The sequence below is a fragment of the Tamandua tetradactyla genome, chromosome 17, assembly GCF_023851605.1.
Source record: "Tamandua tetradactyla isolate mTamTet1 chromosome 17, mTamTet1.pri, whole genome shotgun sequence".
Lineage (NCBI taxonomy): Eukaryota > Metazoa > Chordata > Mammalia > Pilosa > Myrmecophagidae > Tamandua > Tamandua tetradactyla.
The window spans coordinates 6156656-6176105 of record NC_135343.1 but is presented as its reverse complement, the minus strand read 5'-3'; the positions used below and the strand labels follow the sequence as shown (position 1 = coordinate 6176105).

The 19450-nt window shown below is 41.5% G+C and overlaps 1 protein-coding gene across 1 annotated transcript; it reads right to left on the bottom strand.

Annotated features, from left to right (window-relative positions):
* Nucleotides 1–1343: 1343 nt before the first annotated feature.
* On the bottom strand, nt 1344–17791 carry PDCL3 (phosducin like 3). Its single transcript, XM_077133887.1, has 6 exons — nt 17660–17791; nt 15981–16107; nt 13290–13380; nt 12870–13013; nt 11912–12120; nt 1344–1717 (listed from the first exon to the last, which is right to left on the bottom strand). The coding sequence occupies exons 1-6, from the start codon at nt 17663–17665 to the stop codon at nt 1575–1577; spliced, it is 720 nt and encodes a 239-aa protein (XP_076990002.1). The 5' UTR covers nt 17666–17791; the 3' UTR covers nt 1344–1574.
* Nucleotides 17792–19450: the final 1659 nt, after the last annotated feature.

Below are 19450 nucleotides of genomic sequence, written 5' to 3'. Positions count from 1 at the left end.
GCCCAGGAAAAAGAAAGTGAAACTGGACTGCTGCACCTTTGAGTGCCACAGTGCACACTCTCCTCTAGGAGCAGCATCCATGGTGATGCGGAACGGCAGGCTTTACTCTGACAAGGGCCCCGTACAAGATGTAATTCCAAATATTCACTATGCAGCTTTGAGCTGTGCAAGTATGAAATCTATCTTATAATCTTTCCTCCATGCCAGATCAAGGCCCGCAGTTTCAGCTTAAAAAAACTCAGGTACCAGCGGGATTGGTTCCTCAGGACCCACGCAACTTTTTAGTTGCCCTGACTAAAGTTGATTTAAAAAGAGGGAGACAGAGTCTTCTGGATAAGATGGTAGAGCAGGGGGCTCAAGGACTTGATATGTTTATTATTGACTGATTCATATTGAGATGTAGTATATCTATTTATGTGTTTTTAATTTTCAAGAATTTCATGTGGCCTTTACCACCAAAAATTGGCTGATATCTTAAGAATTTGGGGCAAAAATTTTAACTGGAAAAAAAACTAAAAAAAAAAGGTATAAAATTGGAATCTTTCCATTATTGATTTGATAATAGGATGTCTGTTTCATATAAAATATTGCCTATCTCTTCTAAATAAAACTACTAATGCTGCTGAATGCAATATACCAGAAATGGATTGCTTTTACAAAGGGGACCTATTAAGTTCTATGTTTACAGTTCTAAGGCCATAAAAATGTCCAATTAAGGCATCGACATGAGGAGACTTTCACTCAAGAAATGCCAGCCTTGACCAGGATTCCTGACAGCTTGGAAGGCATGAGACTGGCATCTCCTGGTCCTTTGCTCCCAGGTTGTGTTGCTCTCAGCTTCTGATTCCAGTGGCTTTCTATGTCGGCTCTCCAAGCACCTCCAAATGTCTATGGCTAGGCATCTGCTCTCTGTGTCCACTCTTTTGAGGACTTCAGTAAACTAATTAAGACCCACTATGAATGGGCAGCACCACATTTCCATGGAAATAATCTAATCAAAAGCTCCCACCCACAACTGGATGAGTCACATCTCCATGGGACACCTAATCAAAGATCCACCCACAGGAAGTCTGCACCCACAAGACTAGATTAAAATAGACTTTTTGGGGGTACATAACAGTTTCAAACCAGCACAGACTGTTTTTCTAGAGGTCACTCTTATATTTGAGTTAATAATCCTGCTGCTACCTTTATAAACAAATAAAGAAAAATAAAGGACTGTAAATCTAATAATAGTATATTATATAGTTTTTCCCTGCATAATTTATTCACACATTCCTTTCACATAGTTATGTGTCAATAAATGGTGAATAGTTTTATGGCCTATTAAAATACAAGTGAGCAAAACACACCAAAGTTGATTTTTATTTGTTTTTTAGGGTTATGTCATAAGTTTAAAAAGAAAGTTGCAAAAAATTTATGACTCCCAACAATGATTATTTGAGTTGTATAAGACTTTAAACATAATTATAAAAGACTAAAAACTGAAGGATGAATTCCTCCAGTTTCCTTTTTCTAAAAGTCCAGATGCCTCCTCACATCAAGAAAGTCCAGCCAGTTACCACAGCTCTGTCTTAGTCATCCTCAGACTCACTGCCTCTCCTGGTGGGGACGGAGCACCGCACTGAAGACAGCAATGTGTCTTCAATGGGCTTCTTAGGGTTTTCCTCCAGGTCTGTCTTGACGGCTCCAGACTCTGACAATTTCCACTCCAATTCTACAAGACAAGGACAGACCAAGTCAACCATGAAACTGTCCCGGACAGACCCCTCATGCTCTTGGGTCCATCAATTCACATTCATTCTTCTAAGCAGAAACTACAATCACCAAAATTTGGTGATAATTTAATTTTAGTGCCATACTTTTAAGGTGCCTAGAAAGGGTGAGAAAAAATTAGACCTTGAATAATGAAAACACAAAATACTCTCACTTTTTCAGAAGATGAGATCAAATGGGAAATTACATAAACCTAAACCAAAACGGAAATTCAAATAAAATGCAAAGACTAAACCTGTCTTCTAACAATGAGTTTCTGAGCATCGGCAAACTCTTGGGAAAGAAATCAGCATGAATCATTTCAAGGAAATAAATTATACAATCCTGTTGGAAAGCTAATCATTAAATACGATTTTAGTTAACAAAAGGAAATTCCTCAGCCTTGGGTCCAATATTTCAGTCTATTACAGTCAAAGGATAAATGTATGAAGACAGCCTAGAACTGATACATTTGTTCCAAATAATGAAATAAAGTACCAGAAAGTAAAGAATCAGTAACTAAGGGCCCAATTCCAGCATTTCACTCTCCTACAGTCAGTGAAACTTCACATGGATGTGGGACCTTTGTGAAGCAAAATCTATGATGTGTTTTTGTACTGCAGAGAAGAACCCTAGCAGAACTGAGGGACTATCCTAGCATTCTAAAATGAAAAGCCCGGATTTCAGTTACACCCAGTTTAAAAGTGGATGAAAATAGTGATACTTTGTTAATTAGACACTCCCACTAAAATCTGACAACCAATTTTAGTGATGCCACCATATTAACTTAAAGTGTTCTATGGAGATGAGTAACATCATATGTTAAACTGAGTATCTTAGTTGAATATTATGAAATTCCCCAAATTTCTTAGAATAAAATTCATTATTTCTGACTGTTGACTCACATAAACACACATAATATACATATATGTCCAATGTTATTGCTCATTTACACGCAGTAATCATTGCTAAATATAACTTTATTAATCTTTAAATATGACTTTTTCTAGATATAAAGACTATAACCACTACTGCATACCTATCTCTCTACCCTAATGGGTATGTTCAAGAAGATCAAATTAAGATACAGGAGGCAGGGCCAAGATGGCAGCTTAGGAAGGTGCGTGTGTCTTAGTTCCTCCTCCAAAGCAACTACTAGGTGAACTGAAACAGTGCAGAACAGCTCCCGGGGCCACGAGAGGGAATGGACACACAGTGTACCCCAGTCTGGACTGGCTAGTCTGACTGCGAGACTCGGCTGCGGTGAGATCCCCGAGCGGCGCGCGATTTCCCGAGCAGCGGCAGCTGTGGCAGCCGGAGCTCCTCCCTCCCTCCTTCCTGGGCCGGCTGAGAGTCTCGGAGAGGCAAGTTTCCCAAGCCGAGGCGGCCGGCGCCCCTCTTTTGCGGGCGGCTTCCTGGTATGGCTACGAGTCTCGGATCAGAGGGCTACCCAAGCCGCGGTGACCCTCCCCCGCGGGCGGCTTCCTGGTCCGGTGGGGAATTCCACAGGCTGCGGTGGCCGGTGACCGACGCCCCTCCCCCGCAGGCTACTTCCAGGTCCGGTGGCGAATTCCCCGGGCCTGCTGCGGCCAGCGACCAGCCACAGGGTCCCCTAAAGCCGCGGTGGCTGACGCCCCCACCACGCGCGGCCCCCTGAACCAACGGAGACAATTGGATCGGAAATCCCCAGGCCGCGGAGATCGGTGACCGGGGGGATCCCTTCCAAACACGTGAGACAAACGTGTGCCACGAGCGCCACCTACTGGGCAGGATAAGAAAAACAGAACCCAGAGATTTCACAGAAAAATCTTTCAACCTTGTTGGGTCCGACATCCAGGGAAATCTGACTAAATGCCCAGACGCCAGCAGCAGAAGATAACGGTCCACGCTCAGAAGATTGAGAATATGGCCCAGTCAAAGGAACAAACCAATAGTTCAAATGAGATACAAGAGCTGAGACAACTAATGCTGAATATACGAACAGAAATGGAAAACCTCTTCAAAAATGAATCTATAAATTGAGGGAGGACATGAAGAAGACATGGGCTGAACATAAAGAAGAAATAGAAAAACTGAAAAAACAAATCACAGAACTTATGGAAGTGAAGGACAAAGTAGAAAAGATGGAAAAAACAATGGATACCTACAATGATAGATTTAAAGAGACAGAAGACACAATTAGTGATTTGGATGATGGAACATCTGAATTCCAAAAAGAAACAGAAACTATCGGGAAAAGAATGGAAAAATTTGAACAGGGTATCAGGGAACTCAAGGACAATATGAACCACACAAATATACGTGTTGTGGGTGTCCCAGAAGGAGAAGAGAAGGGAAAAGGAGGAGAAAAACTAATGGAAGAAATTTTCACTGAAAATTTCCCAACTCTTATGAAAGACCTAAAATTACAGATCCAAGAAGTGCAGCGCACCCCAAAGAGATTAGACCCAAATAGGCGTTCTCCAAGACACTTACTAGTTAGAATGTCAGAGGTCAAAGAGAAAGAGAGGATCTTGAAAGTAGCAAGAGAAAAACAACCCATCACATACAAGGGAAACCCAATAAGACTATGTGTAGATTTCTCAGCAGAAACCATGGAGGCTAGAAGACAGTGGGATGATATATTTAAATTACTAAAAGAGAAAAACTGCCAACCAAGACTCCTATATCCAGCAAAATTGTCCTTCAAAAATGAGGGAGAAATTAAAACATTCTCAGACAAAAAATCACTGAGAGAATTTGTGACCAAGAGACCAGCTCTGCAAGAAATACTAAAGGGAGCACTAGAGTCAGATACAAAAAGACAGAAGAGAGAGGTATGGAGAAGAGTGTAAAAAGAAGGAAAATCAGATATGATATATATAATACAAAAGGCAAAATGTTAGAGGAAAATATTATCCAAACAGTAATAACACTAAATGTTAATGGACTGAATTCCCCAATCAAAAGACATAGAATGGCAGAATGGATTAAAAAACAGGATCCTTCTATATGCTGTCTACAGGAAACACATCTTAGACCCAAAGATAAACATAGGTTGAAAGTGAAAGGTTGGGAAAAGATATTTCATGCAAATAACAACCAGAAAAAAGCAGGAGTGGCTATACTAATATCCAACAAATTAGACTTCAAATGTAAAACAGTTAAAAGAGACAAAGAAGGACACTATATACTAATAAAAGGAACAATTAAACAAGAAGACATAACAATCATAAATATTTACGCACTGAACCAGAATGCCCCAAAATACGTGAGGAATACACTGCAAACACTGAAAAGGGAAATAGACTCATATACCATAATAGTTGGAGACTTCAATTCACCACTCTCATCAATGGACAGAACATCTAGACAGAGGATCAATAAAGAAATAGAGAATCTGAATATTACTATAAAGGAGCTAGACTTAACAGACATTTATGGGACATTACATCCCACAACAGCAGGATACACCTTTTTCTCAAGTGCTCATGGATCATTCTCAAAGATAGACCATATGCTGGGTCACGAAGCAAGTCTTAACAAATTTAAAAAGACTGAAATTATACACAACACTTTCTCAGATCATAAAGGAATGAAGTTGGAAATCAATAATAGGCGGAGTGCCAGAAAATTCACAAATACGTGGAGGCTCAACAACACACTCCTAAACAACGAGTGGGTCAAAGAAGAAATTGCAAGAGAAATTAGCAAATACCTCGAGGCGAATGAAAATGAAAACACAACATATCAAAACTTATGGGACGCAGCAAAGGCAGTGCTAAGAGGGAAATTTATTGCCCTAAATGCCTATATCAGAAAAGAAGAAAAGGCAAAAATGCAGGAATTAACTGTCCACTTGGAAGAACTGGAGAAAGAACAGCAAACTAATCCCAAAGCAAGCAAAAGGAAAGAAATAACAAAGATCAGAGGAGAAATAAATGAAATTGAAAACATGAAAACAATAGAGAAAATCAATAAGGCCAGAAGTTGGTTCTATGAGAAAATCAATAAGATTGATGGGCCCTTAGCAAGATTGACAAAAAGAAGAAGAGAGAGGATGCAAATAAATAAGATCAGAAATGGAAGAGGAGACATAACTACTGACCTCACAGAAATAAAGGAGGTAATAACAGGATACTAGAACAACTTTACGCTAATAAATACAACAATTTAGATGAAATGGACGGGTTCCTGGAAAGACATGAACAACCAACTTTGACTCAAGAAGACATAGATAACCTCAACAAACCAATCACAAGTAAAGAAATTGAATTAGTCATTCAAAAGCTTCCTAAAAAGAAAAGTCCAGGACCAGATGGCTTCACATCTGAATTCTATCAAACATTCCAGAAAGAATTAGCACCAATTCTCCTCAAACTCTTCAAAAAAATAGAAGCGGAGGGAAACTACCTAATTCATTCTATGAAGCCAACATCACCCTCATACCAAAATCAGGCAAAGATATTACAAAAAAAGAAAACTACAGGCCAATCTCTCTAATGAATATATATGCAAAAATCCTCAATAAAATTCTAGCAAATCGTATCCAACAACACATTAAAAGAATTATACATCATGACCAAGTAGGATTCATCCCAGGTATGCAAGGATGGTTCAAAATAAGAAAATCAATTAATGTAATACACCATATCAACAAATCAAAGCAGAAAAATCACATGATCATCTCAATTGATGCAGAGAAGGCATTTGACAAGATTCAACATCCTTTCCTGTTGAAAACACTTCAAAAGATAGGAATCCAAGGGAACTTCCTTAAAATGATAGGGGGAATATATGAAAAACCCACAGCTAATATCATCCTCAATGTGGAAAAATTGAAAACTTTCCCCCTAAGATCAGGAACAAGACAAGGATGTCCACTATCACCACTATTATTCAACATTGTGTTGGAGGTTCTAGCCAGAGCAATTAGACAAGAAAAAGAAATACAAGGCATCAAAATTGGAAAGGAAGAAGTAAAACTATCACTGTTTGCAGACAATATGATACTATACGTCGAAAACCCGGAAAAATCCACAACAAAACTACTAGAGCTAATAAATGAGTACAGCAAAGTAGCAGGTTACAAGATCAACATTCAAAAATCTGTAGCATTTCTATACACTAGTAATGAACAAGCTGAGGGGGAAATCAAGAAACGAATCCCATTTACAATTGCAACTAAAAGAATAAAATACCTAGGAATAAATTTAACTAAAGAGACAAAAAACCTATATAAAGAAAACTACAAAAAACTGTTAAAAGAAATCACAGAAGACCTAAATAGATGGAAGGGCATACCGTGTTCATGGATTGGAAGACTAAATATAGTTAAGATGTCAATCCTACCTAAATTGATTTTAGTACAATACCAATCAAAATCCCAACAACTTATTTTTCAGAAATAGAAAAACCAATAAGCAAATTTATCTGGAAGGGCAGGGTGCCCCGAATTGCTAAAAACATCTTGAGGAAAAAAAACGAAGCTGGAGGTCTTGCACTGCCTGAGTTTAAGGCATATTATGAAGCCACAGTGGTCAAAACAGCATGGTATTGGCATAAAGATAGATATATCGACCAATGGAATTGAATAGAGTGCTCAAATATAGACCCTCTCATCTACGGACATTTGATCTTTGATAAGGCAGTCAAGCCAACTCACCTGGGACAGAACAGTCTCTTCAATAAATGGTGCCTAGAGAACTGGATATCCATACGCAAAAGAATGAAAGAAGACCCATATCTCACACCCTACACAAAAGTTAACTCAAAATGGATCAAAGATCTAAACATTAGGTCTAAGACCATAAAACAGTTAGAGGAAAATGTAGGGAGATATCTTATGAATCTTACAATTGGAGGCGGTTTTATGGACCTTAAACCTAAAGCAAGAGCACTGAAGAAGGAAATAAATAAATGGGAACTCCTCAAAATTAAACACTTTTGTGCATCAAAGAACTTCATCAAGAAAGTAGAAAGACAGCCTACACAATGGGAAACAATATTTGGAAACGACATATCAGATAAAGGTCTAGTATCCAGAATTTATAAAGAGATTGTTCAACTCAACAACAAAAAGACAGCCAACCCAATTACAAAATGGGAAAAAGACTTGAATAGACACCTCTCAGAGGAGGAAATACAAATGGCCAAAAGGCACATGAAGAGATGCTCAATGTCCCTGGCCATTAGAGAAATGCAAATCAAAACCACAATGAGATATCATCTCACACCCACCAGAATGGCCATTATCAACAAAACAGAAAATGACAAGTGCTGGAGAGGATGCGGAGAAAGAGGCACACTTATCCACTGTTGGTGGGAATGTCAAATGGTGCAATCACTGTGGAAGGCAGTTTGGTGGTTCCTCAAAAAGCTGAATATAGAATTGCCATACGACCCAGCAATACCATTGCTGGGAATATACTCAAAGGACTTAAGGGCAAAAACTCAAACGGACATTTGCACACCAATGTTTATAGCAGCGTTATTTACAATTGCAAAGAGATGGAAACAGCCAAAATGTCCATCAACAGATGAGTGGCTAAACAAACTGGTATATACATACGATGGAATATTATGCAACTTTAAGACAGGATAAAATTATGAAGCATGTAATAACATGGATGGACCTAGAGAACATTATGCTGAGTGAGTCTAGCCAAAAACTAAAAGACAAATACTGTATGGTCCCAATGATGTGAATCGACATTCGAGAATAAACTTGGAATATGTCACTGGTAACAGAGTTCAGCAGGAGTTAGAAACAGGGTAAGATAATGGGTAATTGGAGCTGATGGGATACAGACTGTGCAACAGGACTAGATACAAAAACTCAAAAATGGACAGCACAATAATACCTAATTGTAAAGTAATCATGTTAAAACACTGAATGAAGCTGCATCCAAGCTATAGGTTTTTGTTTCGTTTTGTTTTGTTTTGTTTTGTTCTTACTATTATTACTTTTATTTTTTTTCTCTATATTAACATTCTATATCTTTTTCGGTTGTGTTGCTAGTTCTTCTAAACCGATGCAAATGTACTAAGAAACGATGATCATGCATCTATGTGATGATGTTAAGAATTACTGATTGCATTTGTAGAATGGTATGATTTCTAAATGTTGGGTTAATTTCTTTTTTTCCGTTAATTAATAAAAAAAAAAATTAAGATACAAACATATTTAGCTTGAAATGTTGCATGCCTCTGAACACTGGAATAATGTAGAATTTATCACTACATTTTTATATGTATATCTATATATAATTTCCCAGTTGAATACCTTAGTAATATATAAAATTTTGTTTAGAAATATTAAAGACTAACAAAGCCTAGTTAAATAGAATATTCCAATAAAGAGAAGAATTTTCCTTGGCAGGAAGTCCTCCTGTCTCAGGTCTGCTTTTTCATGTTTTATGTGTACATGCTGTGCTGGTTTGAAAGGATGTATGGACCCTAGAAAAGCCATGTTTTAATCAAAATCCCCTTTTGTAAAGGCAGAATAATCCCTATTCAATACTGTATGTAATTAGTTCATCTCCCTGGAGATGTAACCAAATCAAGAGTAAATGTTGTTAAACTGGATTAGGGGAGATGTGTCTCCACCCATTTGAGTGGGTCTTGACTGGTTTACTGGAATTCTATTAAGAGAGGAAACATTTTGGAGAATGGGAGATTCTGAGAGAGCGGAGAAGGACTGCCACGAGAAGAAGAGTCCATCAGGCAGCGACCTTTGGAAATGAAGAAGGTACATGACTTCCAGGGAGCTTCGTGAAGGGAAGCCAGAAGAGAAAGTGAGCAGATAATGCCATGTTCGCCACATGCCTTTCCAGAAGAGAGAGGAACCCTGACCATGTTCACTGTGTGCCTTTCAGATGAGAGAGAAACCCTGATCCTGTTTGCCATGTGCCTTCTCACTTGAGAAACCCTGAACTCCATCGGCCTTCTTGAACCAAGGTATCATTCCCTGGATGCCTTTGATTGGACATTTCTATAGACTTGTTTTAATCAGGACATTTTCTTGGCCTTAGAACTGTAAATGAACAACTCATTAAATATTGCATTCTGGCAGCTAGCAAACTAGAACAGATTTTGGTACCGAGTGAGGTGCTGCTACAGTCTGCAAATACTCAACATGATGGAATGGCTTTTTAAATGATAAGGGGAAGAATCTGGAGGAGTTGTGAGGAGCTTGATAGAGAAGGCCTAGAATGTTTTGAAGAGAATCTTGGTAGAAACGTGGACTCTAAAGATACCTCTGACCAGGTTCTAGACAGAAATGAGATGTGCGTCATTACAGACTGGAAGGAAGGCAACCTTTACTTTAAAATGGCAGATAATCTGGCAAAGTTGACTAGTGGCTTTGACTGGAAGGCAGATTTTAAAAGCCATGAACTTGGATATTTAGCAGAAGAGATTTCCAAATTAAATGTGGAAAGTACAGCCTGTTTTCTCCTTGCAGCTTATAGTGAAATGCGATAGGAAAGAGATAAGCTGAGAACTGAACTCTTGGATACAAAGAAACCAGAAATTGAAGTTCTGGAAAATTCTGGGCCTCCAAAAAGGGAGGCCCCAGAGAAAAGTGCCCCACGTGAGGATTTAACCAAATGTGGAACCAACCAGCCATTTCAGAGAAAGTCAGGCTCAGACATAGAGTTATCCAGGAAGGATTTGTGGAAACTCCTTATGTCTGAAGGACATGAGCCTAGGCGACTGCATAGAAAGCCAACAAGGGTGTTGTGGGATCTGTACAAAGAGAACCACTGCCAGTCAGGACTGAGAGGGACAGAAGGGACACATTGGAGGAAAAATAACTTCAGAGGCAAAACCATTGAGGCTGGGGTCTAGAGACAAGAAGCCTTGGGCCAGGAGAGCAGATCCACCCAAGCCCGTGGAGAGGGTGAGTTTTCCCCGAAGGTAGAGAATGGGCCTTCTGCCTCGTTTCAGTGGAAGAGTCATGCTGCCTCAGGCCTTGGAGAGGGTGAAGCACATTCCTCTGGTCTGGGTAGCCAGAGCCTGGCTACCATCACATGGAGGAATTGAGCATGTGCCCCGGAGATGGCAGAGAGCCTGGATGCAGCCCTGATGTTTGGAGAGGGTGGAGCCAAGAAAAAGGTGGTCTCCCCAGTGTCCCCCAAGGTTGCATTCAGAGAGAAGCAAGCCACTGCGTAGGCCCTTGGAAAGTGTGGGACTGCCACTTCCTAAAGCCCCAAAGATAAATGATTCTCAGACTTTGAAATCTAATGGACTTTGCCCTGCGTGTTTTCGAAACTGTATGGGTCCAGTGACCCCGATGTTCCTTCCTCCCTATGGAAATGCGTATATGTATCCCATGACTGTTCCTCCTTTGTATGTTGGCAGCAAATAACTTGTTCTGAGTTTCACAGGTCCAGAGCCAGAGGATAATTTTGCCTTAGAACAGACTATGATTGTATCTAACTGTGATAGGAGTTTATACTGTTTCTAACTTTATATTTCATCTGTATTGCTACTGAAATGGTTTAAGGGTTTCTGATACTGTTATGAAATTACTGTGTTTTGTATATAGGGAAAACATGTCTTTTTTTTAGGGTCCAGAGGGTGGAGTGTGCTCGTTTGAAAGGATGTATGTACCCTTGTAAAGCCATTTTCTTGACCTCAGAACTGTAAACTAGCAACTCATTAAATTCCCCCTTTAAAAGCCATTCTGTTTCTTGTACATTGCATTTTGGCAGCTAGCAAACTAGAACACACGAAATTTTGACATCTCCATGTGTAATAGATGGAAAGGAATTTAAAAATATATCCTTCAGGAAGTTAAGTGGTAGAATTAAATAAACTTCTTGTTTGTATTTAAAAACTAAGATATTCAACTGAGAAAATATTTCCATAGAGAAGGCTAATACATGTATGATAGCATCTGTTACAAAAATGTTCACGTGACTTATATGTATCTTCAAAATCCATCGTGCCCTCCTTTAATTGAGAATTATAGACCCAGCTGTAACTACCCTTTATTACTAGTCTAGGATGAGGGATTAAATGTGCTCTTCCCTTTTAACAACTGCCCTCATTGAGGCAAAGTAGACTCAGTAAATCATCATAACTTGTGTTTAAAAGTAGCCACTGTCTTTTCATCTCTCACAGACCCTTGCTGTCTATAATGTGCCCCTGATCAAGTCCAACAGCCCCTTACCATCTCTTGTCAGGTTCATGCCGCCAAACACTAGAGGACCAATAAACTGAGCCTTAATGTCACCTTCAAGGTAAACAAATACTGTGGGCAGATTCCTATCAGGATAATTGGGTATGCAGGTAGTTGAAATGGCTTTGATAAATTTGACATCAGGAAACTTCCTTGCAAGTTCACTGAAGTGCTGATTTATCAGGGCACAGAGGGGAATCCTATGAAATAGAAATAAAAACAGAAGCAAATGTTGTGATTTTGTATTTAGACAAACCAAAGCTCAACCACCCTTCCACCCCCACATCAAACCTCACATCAACTTCCTAAGTGATTCCACAATTTCAGCCAAGATAATTTTGCTTTTTAAAAAATATTCTCCAATGTTTGGGAAAACTAAAGAACTCAAAATCGAAGTTCAATTTTCTTTGACCAAATAATAAGTCAGAAAAACAGCTTCAATGTACAAGTAACTACTATAGGCTGAATGAAATAAACACTCAACATTTAAAATATGTGAGGTCAGAAAATATTTCCTGCTTCTAAAAAAACTCTTAATCAACCACTGAGCTCTACGGTAAAAGAAGATTGGAAAGGCAAGGAATGGTGGAGGATAGCTGCACCAACTACAGCTGAAAATTATTATAAACGTCACTGTGCCATCTATAGAGTGATTAATTATATAGAATTTTGAAAGTCAGAGTTTCTCTAGACAGATAAATAACTTAGAAATTCCATTTCAACAAATGAAAAGCAAAATCTTCATTGCCGCACTTAAAGGCATATATGTATAACATACTAATCACAAAATACTAATCTGAAAGTCTTAAAGATGAACATAAGGCATTAATCAGCAACAAAACCACACAACACTAATAAAATAAGTCCTATGACACGGACTAAGCCCGAGACATTCAAGACATAAATCCAAATGAATGTTTTAAAAACGATGCTTGTAAGATGAGCTCACCCTTGTTTGTAAAGGTGCAAGACTACCCACAAGCCCTCACCAGCTTTGGTAACTTCTTGGACATAATCCTTTCCTGAGATCTCCAAAACTTCTCCAAATTTATTTCGCAGTGTAGTGGCTTTCCACTCAGCCAGTCTTTGCTGCCTGCACATTGGGAGGAGGAGAGAAATGTCTGACATATTCTCATACACATGCACACACACACACACATCTCTTTTAGAGTGCAACATTTGTAAAGGTGCAGGTTTATTTATTTGCCTCATGACAAAAGGCCAAGACCATTTCGTTGAAATCTGCAATATAATTACTAATTATATTCCTTCCCAAATGTCATCTCAGGCAGAAAATTAATTTTTCAAAGGACATGCATTTCATTACTAAGACAATTAAACAAACACAGTCCCTCTGAACAGCACTAACCTGTACATCTCAATAGCACGTTCATCCTCCTCATTAAATTCATCTTCATTATCCTCTAGCTCTTCCAAAGTCATATCTTCGTAAGTTTTCACTGAAATTAGTTAGGTTAGCAAAAAGCAAAAACATTTAACATGAATAAGGATTGTTTTTCCCTTCACTTTTCTCCTAAAGATGTACTCGCAACCCAGAAGACCCCCAGCCCACAAAAAACAAAAATCAAAAGTATTTAAGTTATTACATTAGTAAATAAGACGTTGTGGGTATTTTAAAAAGATGGAACTAAGCTGACATCTACAGGCTTGGCTGTCTTATCTCCATCCAATAATAAGGATATGATTGAGAAGTTTCTCAAGTTTATCAAACAAGAGAGTTGTATTTACCTGAAGTTACCTGATCCAACCTTCGTAAAATAAAAAAGTGTATATATATATTTCAAATGCATTGTGCCCTCTATTGACAGAATTATTAGTTCAGTGGTTTTCCTGTCATCCAAGGAGACAGAGGAAGCTAGTCATCAGCGCCCTCCCCAAGCAATCCCTTCCTGGAGTTAAAGGTGATTATCATACTATTTCATGTTCTTTTCTTCTCAAGAGGTAGGAAGCCCCATCTTTTTGAACCATCTGCTATTAAATCTCTATCTTATTTTTGTCACTGTAAACACTCTTACTTCTTGATATCACATCAGACTTTCACTGCCCATCACTCCACGAAACTTCTCATATCAAGGTCAACAGTGACCTTCAACAATGTTTAGTCCTTATTCCCCTTGACGGATGAGCAAGTACCGGACCCAAGTGATCACTGCCTCCTCCTAGAAAGCCCTTCCTCTTCCGGCTTCCAGGGCACCCCTCTCCTCCTACCTCCACGACTGCCCCGCCTTTGGATCATCTGTTTACTGGAGTTCCCCAGGGCTCGGTTCTTTGACCATTTTTTTCCTTTATCCATAACCCTCTCCTTTGTGGTTGCATCTAATCTCACAGCTTTAAATACTATCAACATGCTAACAACTCACAAATTTATGCCTACAGCTGAGACTTCTCCTGATTTGGAGAAAATCACATGATCTGCCCACTTAAGATCACCATCCGTCTAACAAACACCTCAAACTTAATACATTCCAAACTGAGCTCCAGACTTGCTTTCCCTTCAGCCTTCCTCATCTCAGCTGGGACAATACCATCCTTGCAGTTTGCTCAAGCCCACAGCCTTCCAGGCAGCCTTTACTCATCTTTCTTTCATACACCAGAAAGGTCCCATGAGCAAACCCTGTTGGCCATACCTTCAGAATACGTCAAGATCCCACTACTTCTTCCCACTTCCACCACCACCACCACCACCAAGCCACGTCATCTCTCGCCTGAATTACTGCAGTAGTTTCTAGATGGGTTTTCCTGCTTCCTGCCTCATCCCTTACATCTACTGTCAACAAGGCAGTAAAACAATGGAGTTGCCAAAATGGAGGACACATCCATCCACTGTTCAAACCCTCCAACGACTTCTTGCCTCATTAGGGGTAAAAGCCCTACATGTCCTAAATCATCTGGCCTCTAGCTTCCTCTCTGAACTCTTTTCTACAACTCTCTCCCAGTCCCACTGGGTTCTCCTGACAGATTCTCCAATATGCCAGGCCCACTTTTCACTTACTGAAGTAGCTTGTCCCACCTCTCTCAAGTCTTTTCAAAGGCCTCCTTCAGCTCCTTACTCAAACGTCATCTCCACCAACTTTCTCTTTTAGCTCTTTACTTAAATGTCAGCTTCCCAGGCAGGCCCACTCTGGCCTGTCTAGAACTGTTCCCACCTTTTCTCCAATCCTTTCTAGCCCCTTCCTTGCCCCATTTCCCTATTTTACTTACTTATATTGTTTATTGTCTATTTCCCCTACTAGAATATAAATTTCCAGGCAGGGATTTTGTCTGGCTTGTACACAGCTAAATCCCTATTGCCTAAAACAGCAGCTGACACACAGTAATCTTTCAATAAACACTTACTAGAAAAGTGCATTACAAGAAATTCTTCAATAAATTAGCTCTAACATGTAAATAGGGGGCAAAAGTACCAGCTGTTGTGATCAGTGGTTCTCAAACTTTGCCACGCAACAGAAATCATTTGAGGCTCTTGTTTAAATACACATTCCCGTGCCTCACCCCCAGAGAGTCTAACTTACAGGGAATTGGCAATATTTTTAAAAAGCACCCAAAGGGAGTCCAATGCAGGTGTTATGGCCATCTTTGAGTAAACCTCTTTTAGACCCCATATATTGCAAACATCTTATGCCTCTCCAAATTAATCTATTTTAATTTAATATCCTCCATCAAACCACAAAGATAGTAAAGTATAACCTCAGAGGAAAACAAAAGCAAAAAAACTTCTTTTGAAAAAATTTCTGTGACATTACCAAAGTGAATCATAGGCTAGAAAGTTAGATTCAGAAATACTTTCTTTGGGACTATCATGTGCTCATCTGACCCAAACAAGCAGCAATGGAAGTGAAAGAAGCCTTGGAAGCCCCCCTAATTCTACAACCCGGGATGGTGAAGGTTAGAGACCTCCTGTGACTTGCCTGACGTCACACAGTGTCTGTGCCAGCACTCTCTTTCTCAATGAAACTTTCTATCACAGCAGTTACATTTTGAAAGTTTTTTTCCTAAGCTAGATCGACAGGGAACAAATAAAGAAAACACGTGAGCTCACCAACTGACTGCTGAAGGACTCGTCCTTCCTCCTCTGCCTCCTTTTCCGATTCTTTCACACTTTCCTTTGAGGGCAAGATGCCCTTTTTGCGTAAGATGTCATTCCACTCGGTGTCCGCACTGGGGTCCTAGAACAGGAGGGTCAAGCACACCGTGAGTGCAGAGTCCAGTGGGGAGGGCCCAGGACGCCGTGAAGATGAAGTAGAGCATGGAGGGCAGTCTACTGGGCATGGGGTCAAACTGGAAAGGCAGTAGGAAGAGAGGAACTCAAACCAAATAATCCTGAGGTCTACTGCTGAGAAAGGGTCAAATGACTCACAGCCCCTGCTCTGTTCTTTCCCTCTGCTCCTCTCCTGCACTCTCTCTCCCCCTCCACCCACAGCACAGCTAGTCTTGGGGTAAAAATCAGGATGTGATGTGCGGACTGGCATTGATGCTGATGTCAAGTCTCGAACCTTGCTTCTGCCAAGCATTTCTATTAAAGACCTAGAGTGCTCATTCAACAGAGAAGGCAGGTCAATTTACCCAGATCAAATCTCAGAAGGATAAACATCGCGGTGGGCTCTTCAATGGAGAGCCCAGCAACCCAGGCGATGGTTTGGCATGGCTTTGTAGAAACATGGCTAAAAGAGCTCAGACTTGGTACGGGATAGAAAACCAACAAGGAACCCTGGAGAATGGGCACTGGGGTAACCAGTGCCGTCCTCAGCTGCGTTACTGGCTTCCTGAGAGACAGCGAAAGAAGAACGAAAGGAGAATCCGTTCAACAGAGTGGTCAGGGAAGGCCTCTGAAGAGGTGACATTTTTGAACAAGGACCTAAAGGTCAGAGAACGGAAAGGAGCCACCTTCGCAAAGGAGGCCAGGGCAGCCCTCGAGCTTCTTCTTCAACATGTAATAGTGTGTGTGCGCGTGGCAGACACGGCCTATCTGTGCCTGAGTTGGAACCTCGCCAGCCCCCACGCCCACCGCCCCCCACCCCAAGCCAACCCCCACTACCGGCATTTCCCAACCCCAGGGCTATTTAACCAGAATTCTTGACAAAGTGAGATCTGGGAGGCAGCGAAATGACCTTCGGGGCAGCGTCCTCAACAGCCACGAGGCCATACTGGGCGAGCGGAGACCAAAATTCAGTCGCCACAGACGTCTGCTCCTGCAGGCGTCATCCCCACGGAGTTTATACGCATTTTCTTTCCTCTTCCCTTCGGTATGAGCCACATTCCTGATGTGGTAAAAGGGGCAAAACTAGGGGATGTGGGTCTTATCCGCTTCCGGGCGGAAGACGGCACTGGGCAGGGCCCCCCGGGTTGGACGGGGGGACCCAAAAGCAGACCAGCGCTCAACAGGGGCACGAACTCGCGCCCCGCGACTCCGGCGGCGCCTCCGCGTCTCCCCGTCTCCAATTCCAGTCAGCCTCAGCCGCGCCCTGGGTCCGCGGCACCCGCCCGCGCAGGGGCAGCCCCCGAGGGGCGAGCCTTGGACCGCGAGCGCCGCGCGCGGGGGCAGCCGAGGGCGGAGGGACCACGCCCGCCCGCTCGCAACACGCCTGCGCGCGGCCCCTCAGCGGCCCGTGGCCCCCTGCGCTTTCCGTAGGCCGGGCCAGGACCGTCCGCCGCCGTGGGGATTCAGCCAACCAACAGGCGACCACAGCCTCCAGGCCCCGCGCCCGCCACCTCACCCACCTGCATCTTGCCGCAAGTCCCTCAGGTTAGGCCGGCCGTGGAGCCCTCTCCCCTCGGTTCTCGTCCGCGCACGCGCGCCCCGCCCCTTCCCCCGGCCCGGCATTCGCCCGCCCCCCGGGGGCGAGCTGGGCGGGGCCAGGGTGATGCCGAGGTTTCTGCGTCTGCGCCGACAGCTTAGGTATGCCGGCGCAGAAGCGGTGCGCATGCGCGGTATGGGCCGGGTCTGGTGTCTGTCGGGTCGGCAGTTCACAAGGTCGGAACCCAATCCTGGAAACTTCCTTCTCGGGGCGTGTCTCACGTGAGACGTGGTAGAGTGAAAGGAGGAGGTGTTCGGAGGCGTCCGAATCTGTAAGGGGGTCTCTGCTCCACAGTGGGAAGCCTGCTTTAAGATATCAAAGTGGGAATGCGTGTCAGTGGTCAGATGTTACAATTAATAATGATACGGGAATCCACTCTCTATCATTGCCTCGTGGGATAAGGCAATTCATTCATTAGACAAATGTTTATTGAGCACCTACTATGTCTCAGGCACTAGTTTAAGCTCTTGAAGATACAGGAGTGAGCAAATTGTAAAAAACAGTAAGGTGGCGCAACAACAGAAAGACAACCCAATTTAAAAGTGTGCAAAAGACTTTGCATAAACATTTCTCTGAAGGTGAAACATGAAAAGATGCTCAATTCCATTAGCTGCTAGGGACATGCAAATCAAAACCGCAATGAGATACCATTTCACATTGTTTAGAGTGGCTACTATTAAAAAAATAAAAAGTATTGGAGAGGACATGGAGAAACGGGAATACTTGTTCAGTGTTGGTGGGACTGTAAAGTCGTCCATGTGCTGTGGAGAACAGTTTGGTGACTCCTCACAGTGTTAAATATAGAAACCATATGACCTGGCAATACTCCTTTTAGATATATACCCAAAAGGATTGAAAGCAGGGGCATGAGTAGATATTTGCACCCTGATGTTCATAGCAGCATTATTCACAATTGCCAAAAGATAGAACCAACCCATGTGTCTGTCAGTAGGTGGATGGGTGAACAAAGCATGGTTTATATGCACAATGGAATATTACTCAGCTGTAAAAGGAAATGAAGTCCTCATACATAAGAAAACAGGAATGAGCCTTCAAGGCATGTTGAGTGAAATAAGCCAGACACAGCAGGATAAATACTGTATGAGTTCACAGATATGAAGTCATCAGAATAAGCAAATTCATAGAGTCAGAAATTAGAGTACAGGTTAGCAGGAATCAAGTTGGAATAGGGAAGAGAGTCAATGCTTAATTTGTACAGAAATTATGCTTAGGGTGATGGAAGGGTTTGGTGTCGATGGTAACACAGCACTGGGCATGTGATTATAGCACTGAATTGTATATTTGAATGTGGTTAAAAGGGGAAATTTTAGGTTGCATGTATGTTATTAGAATAAATAAAATGCCTGTACAACCCAAACAGTGAGCCTTAATGTAAACTTATAGTACACGTATATTAATATTCTTTTAATTGTAGCAAAGGTACCACACTGATGCAAAGTCTTAAGGAGGGTAATGTGGGGGTCTGTATTTTCTATATGATTTTTCTGTAAACCTACAACCCCTCTAATAATAAAAAAATTGTTTACAAAAACGAAAACAGGTGAAATTCCTCTCACCTGATTAACCTCAGGGGACACTTATATATATGCACAAGTACTTAGCCCTCAGCCAGCACCCAGGAGGCACGGAGTACAAATCTGCAGTCTGACTTGCAAAATTCAAGTTCTATGCTCCAGGGCCTCCACAGCCCCAT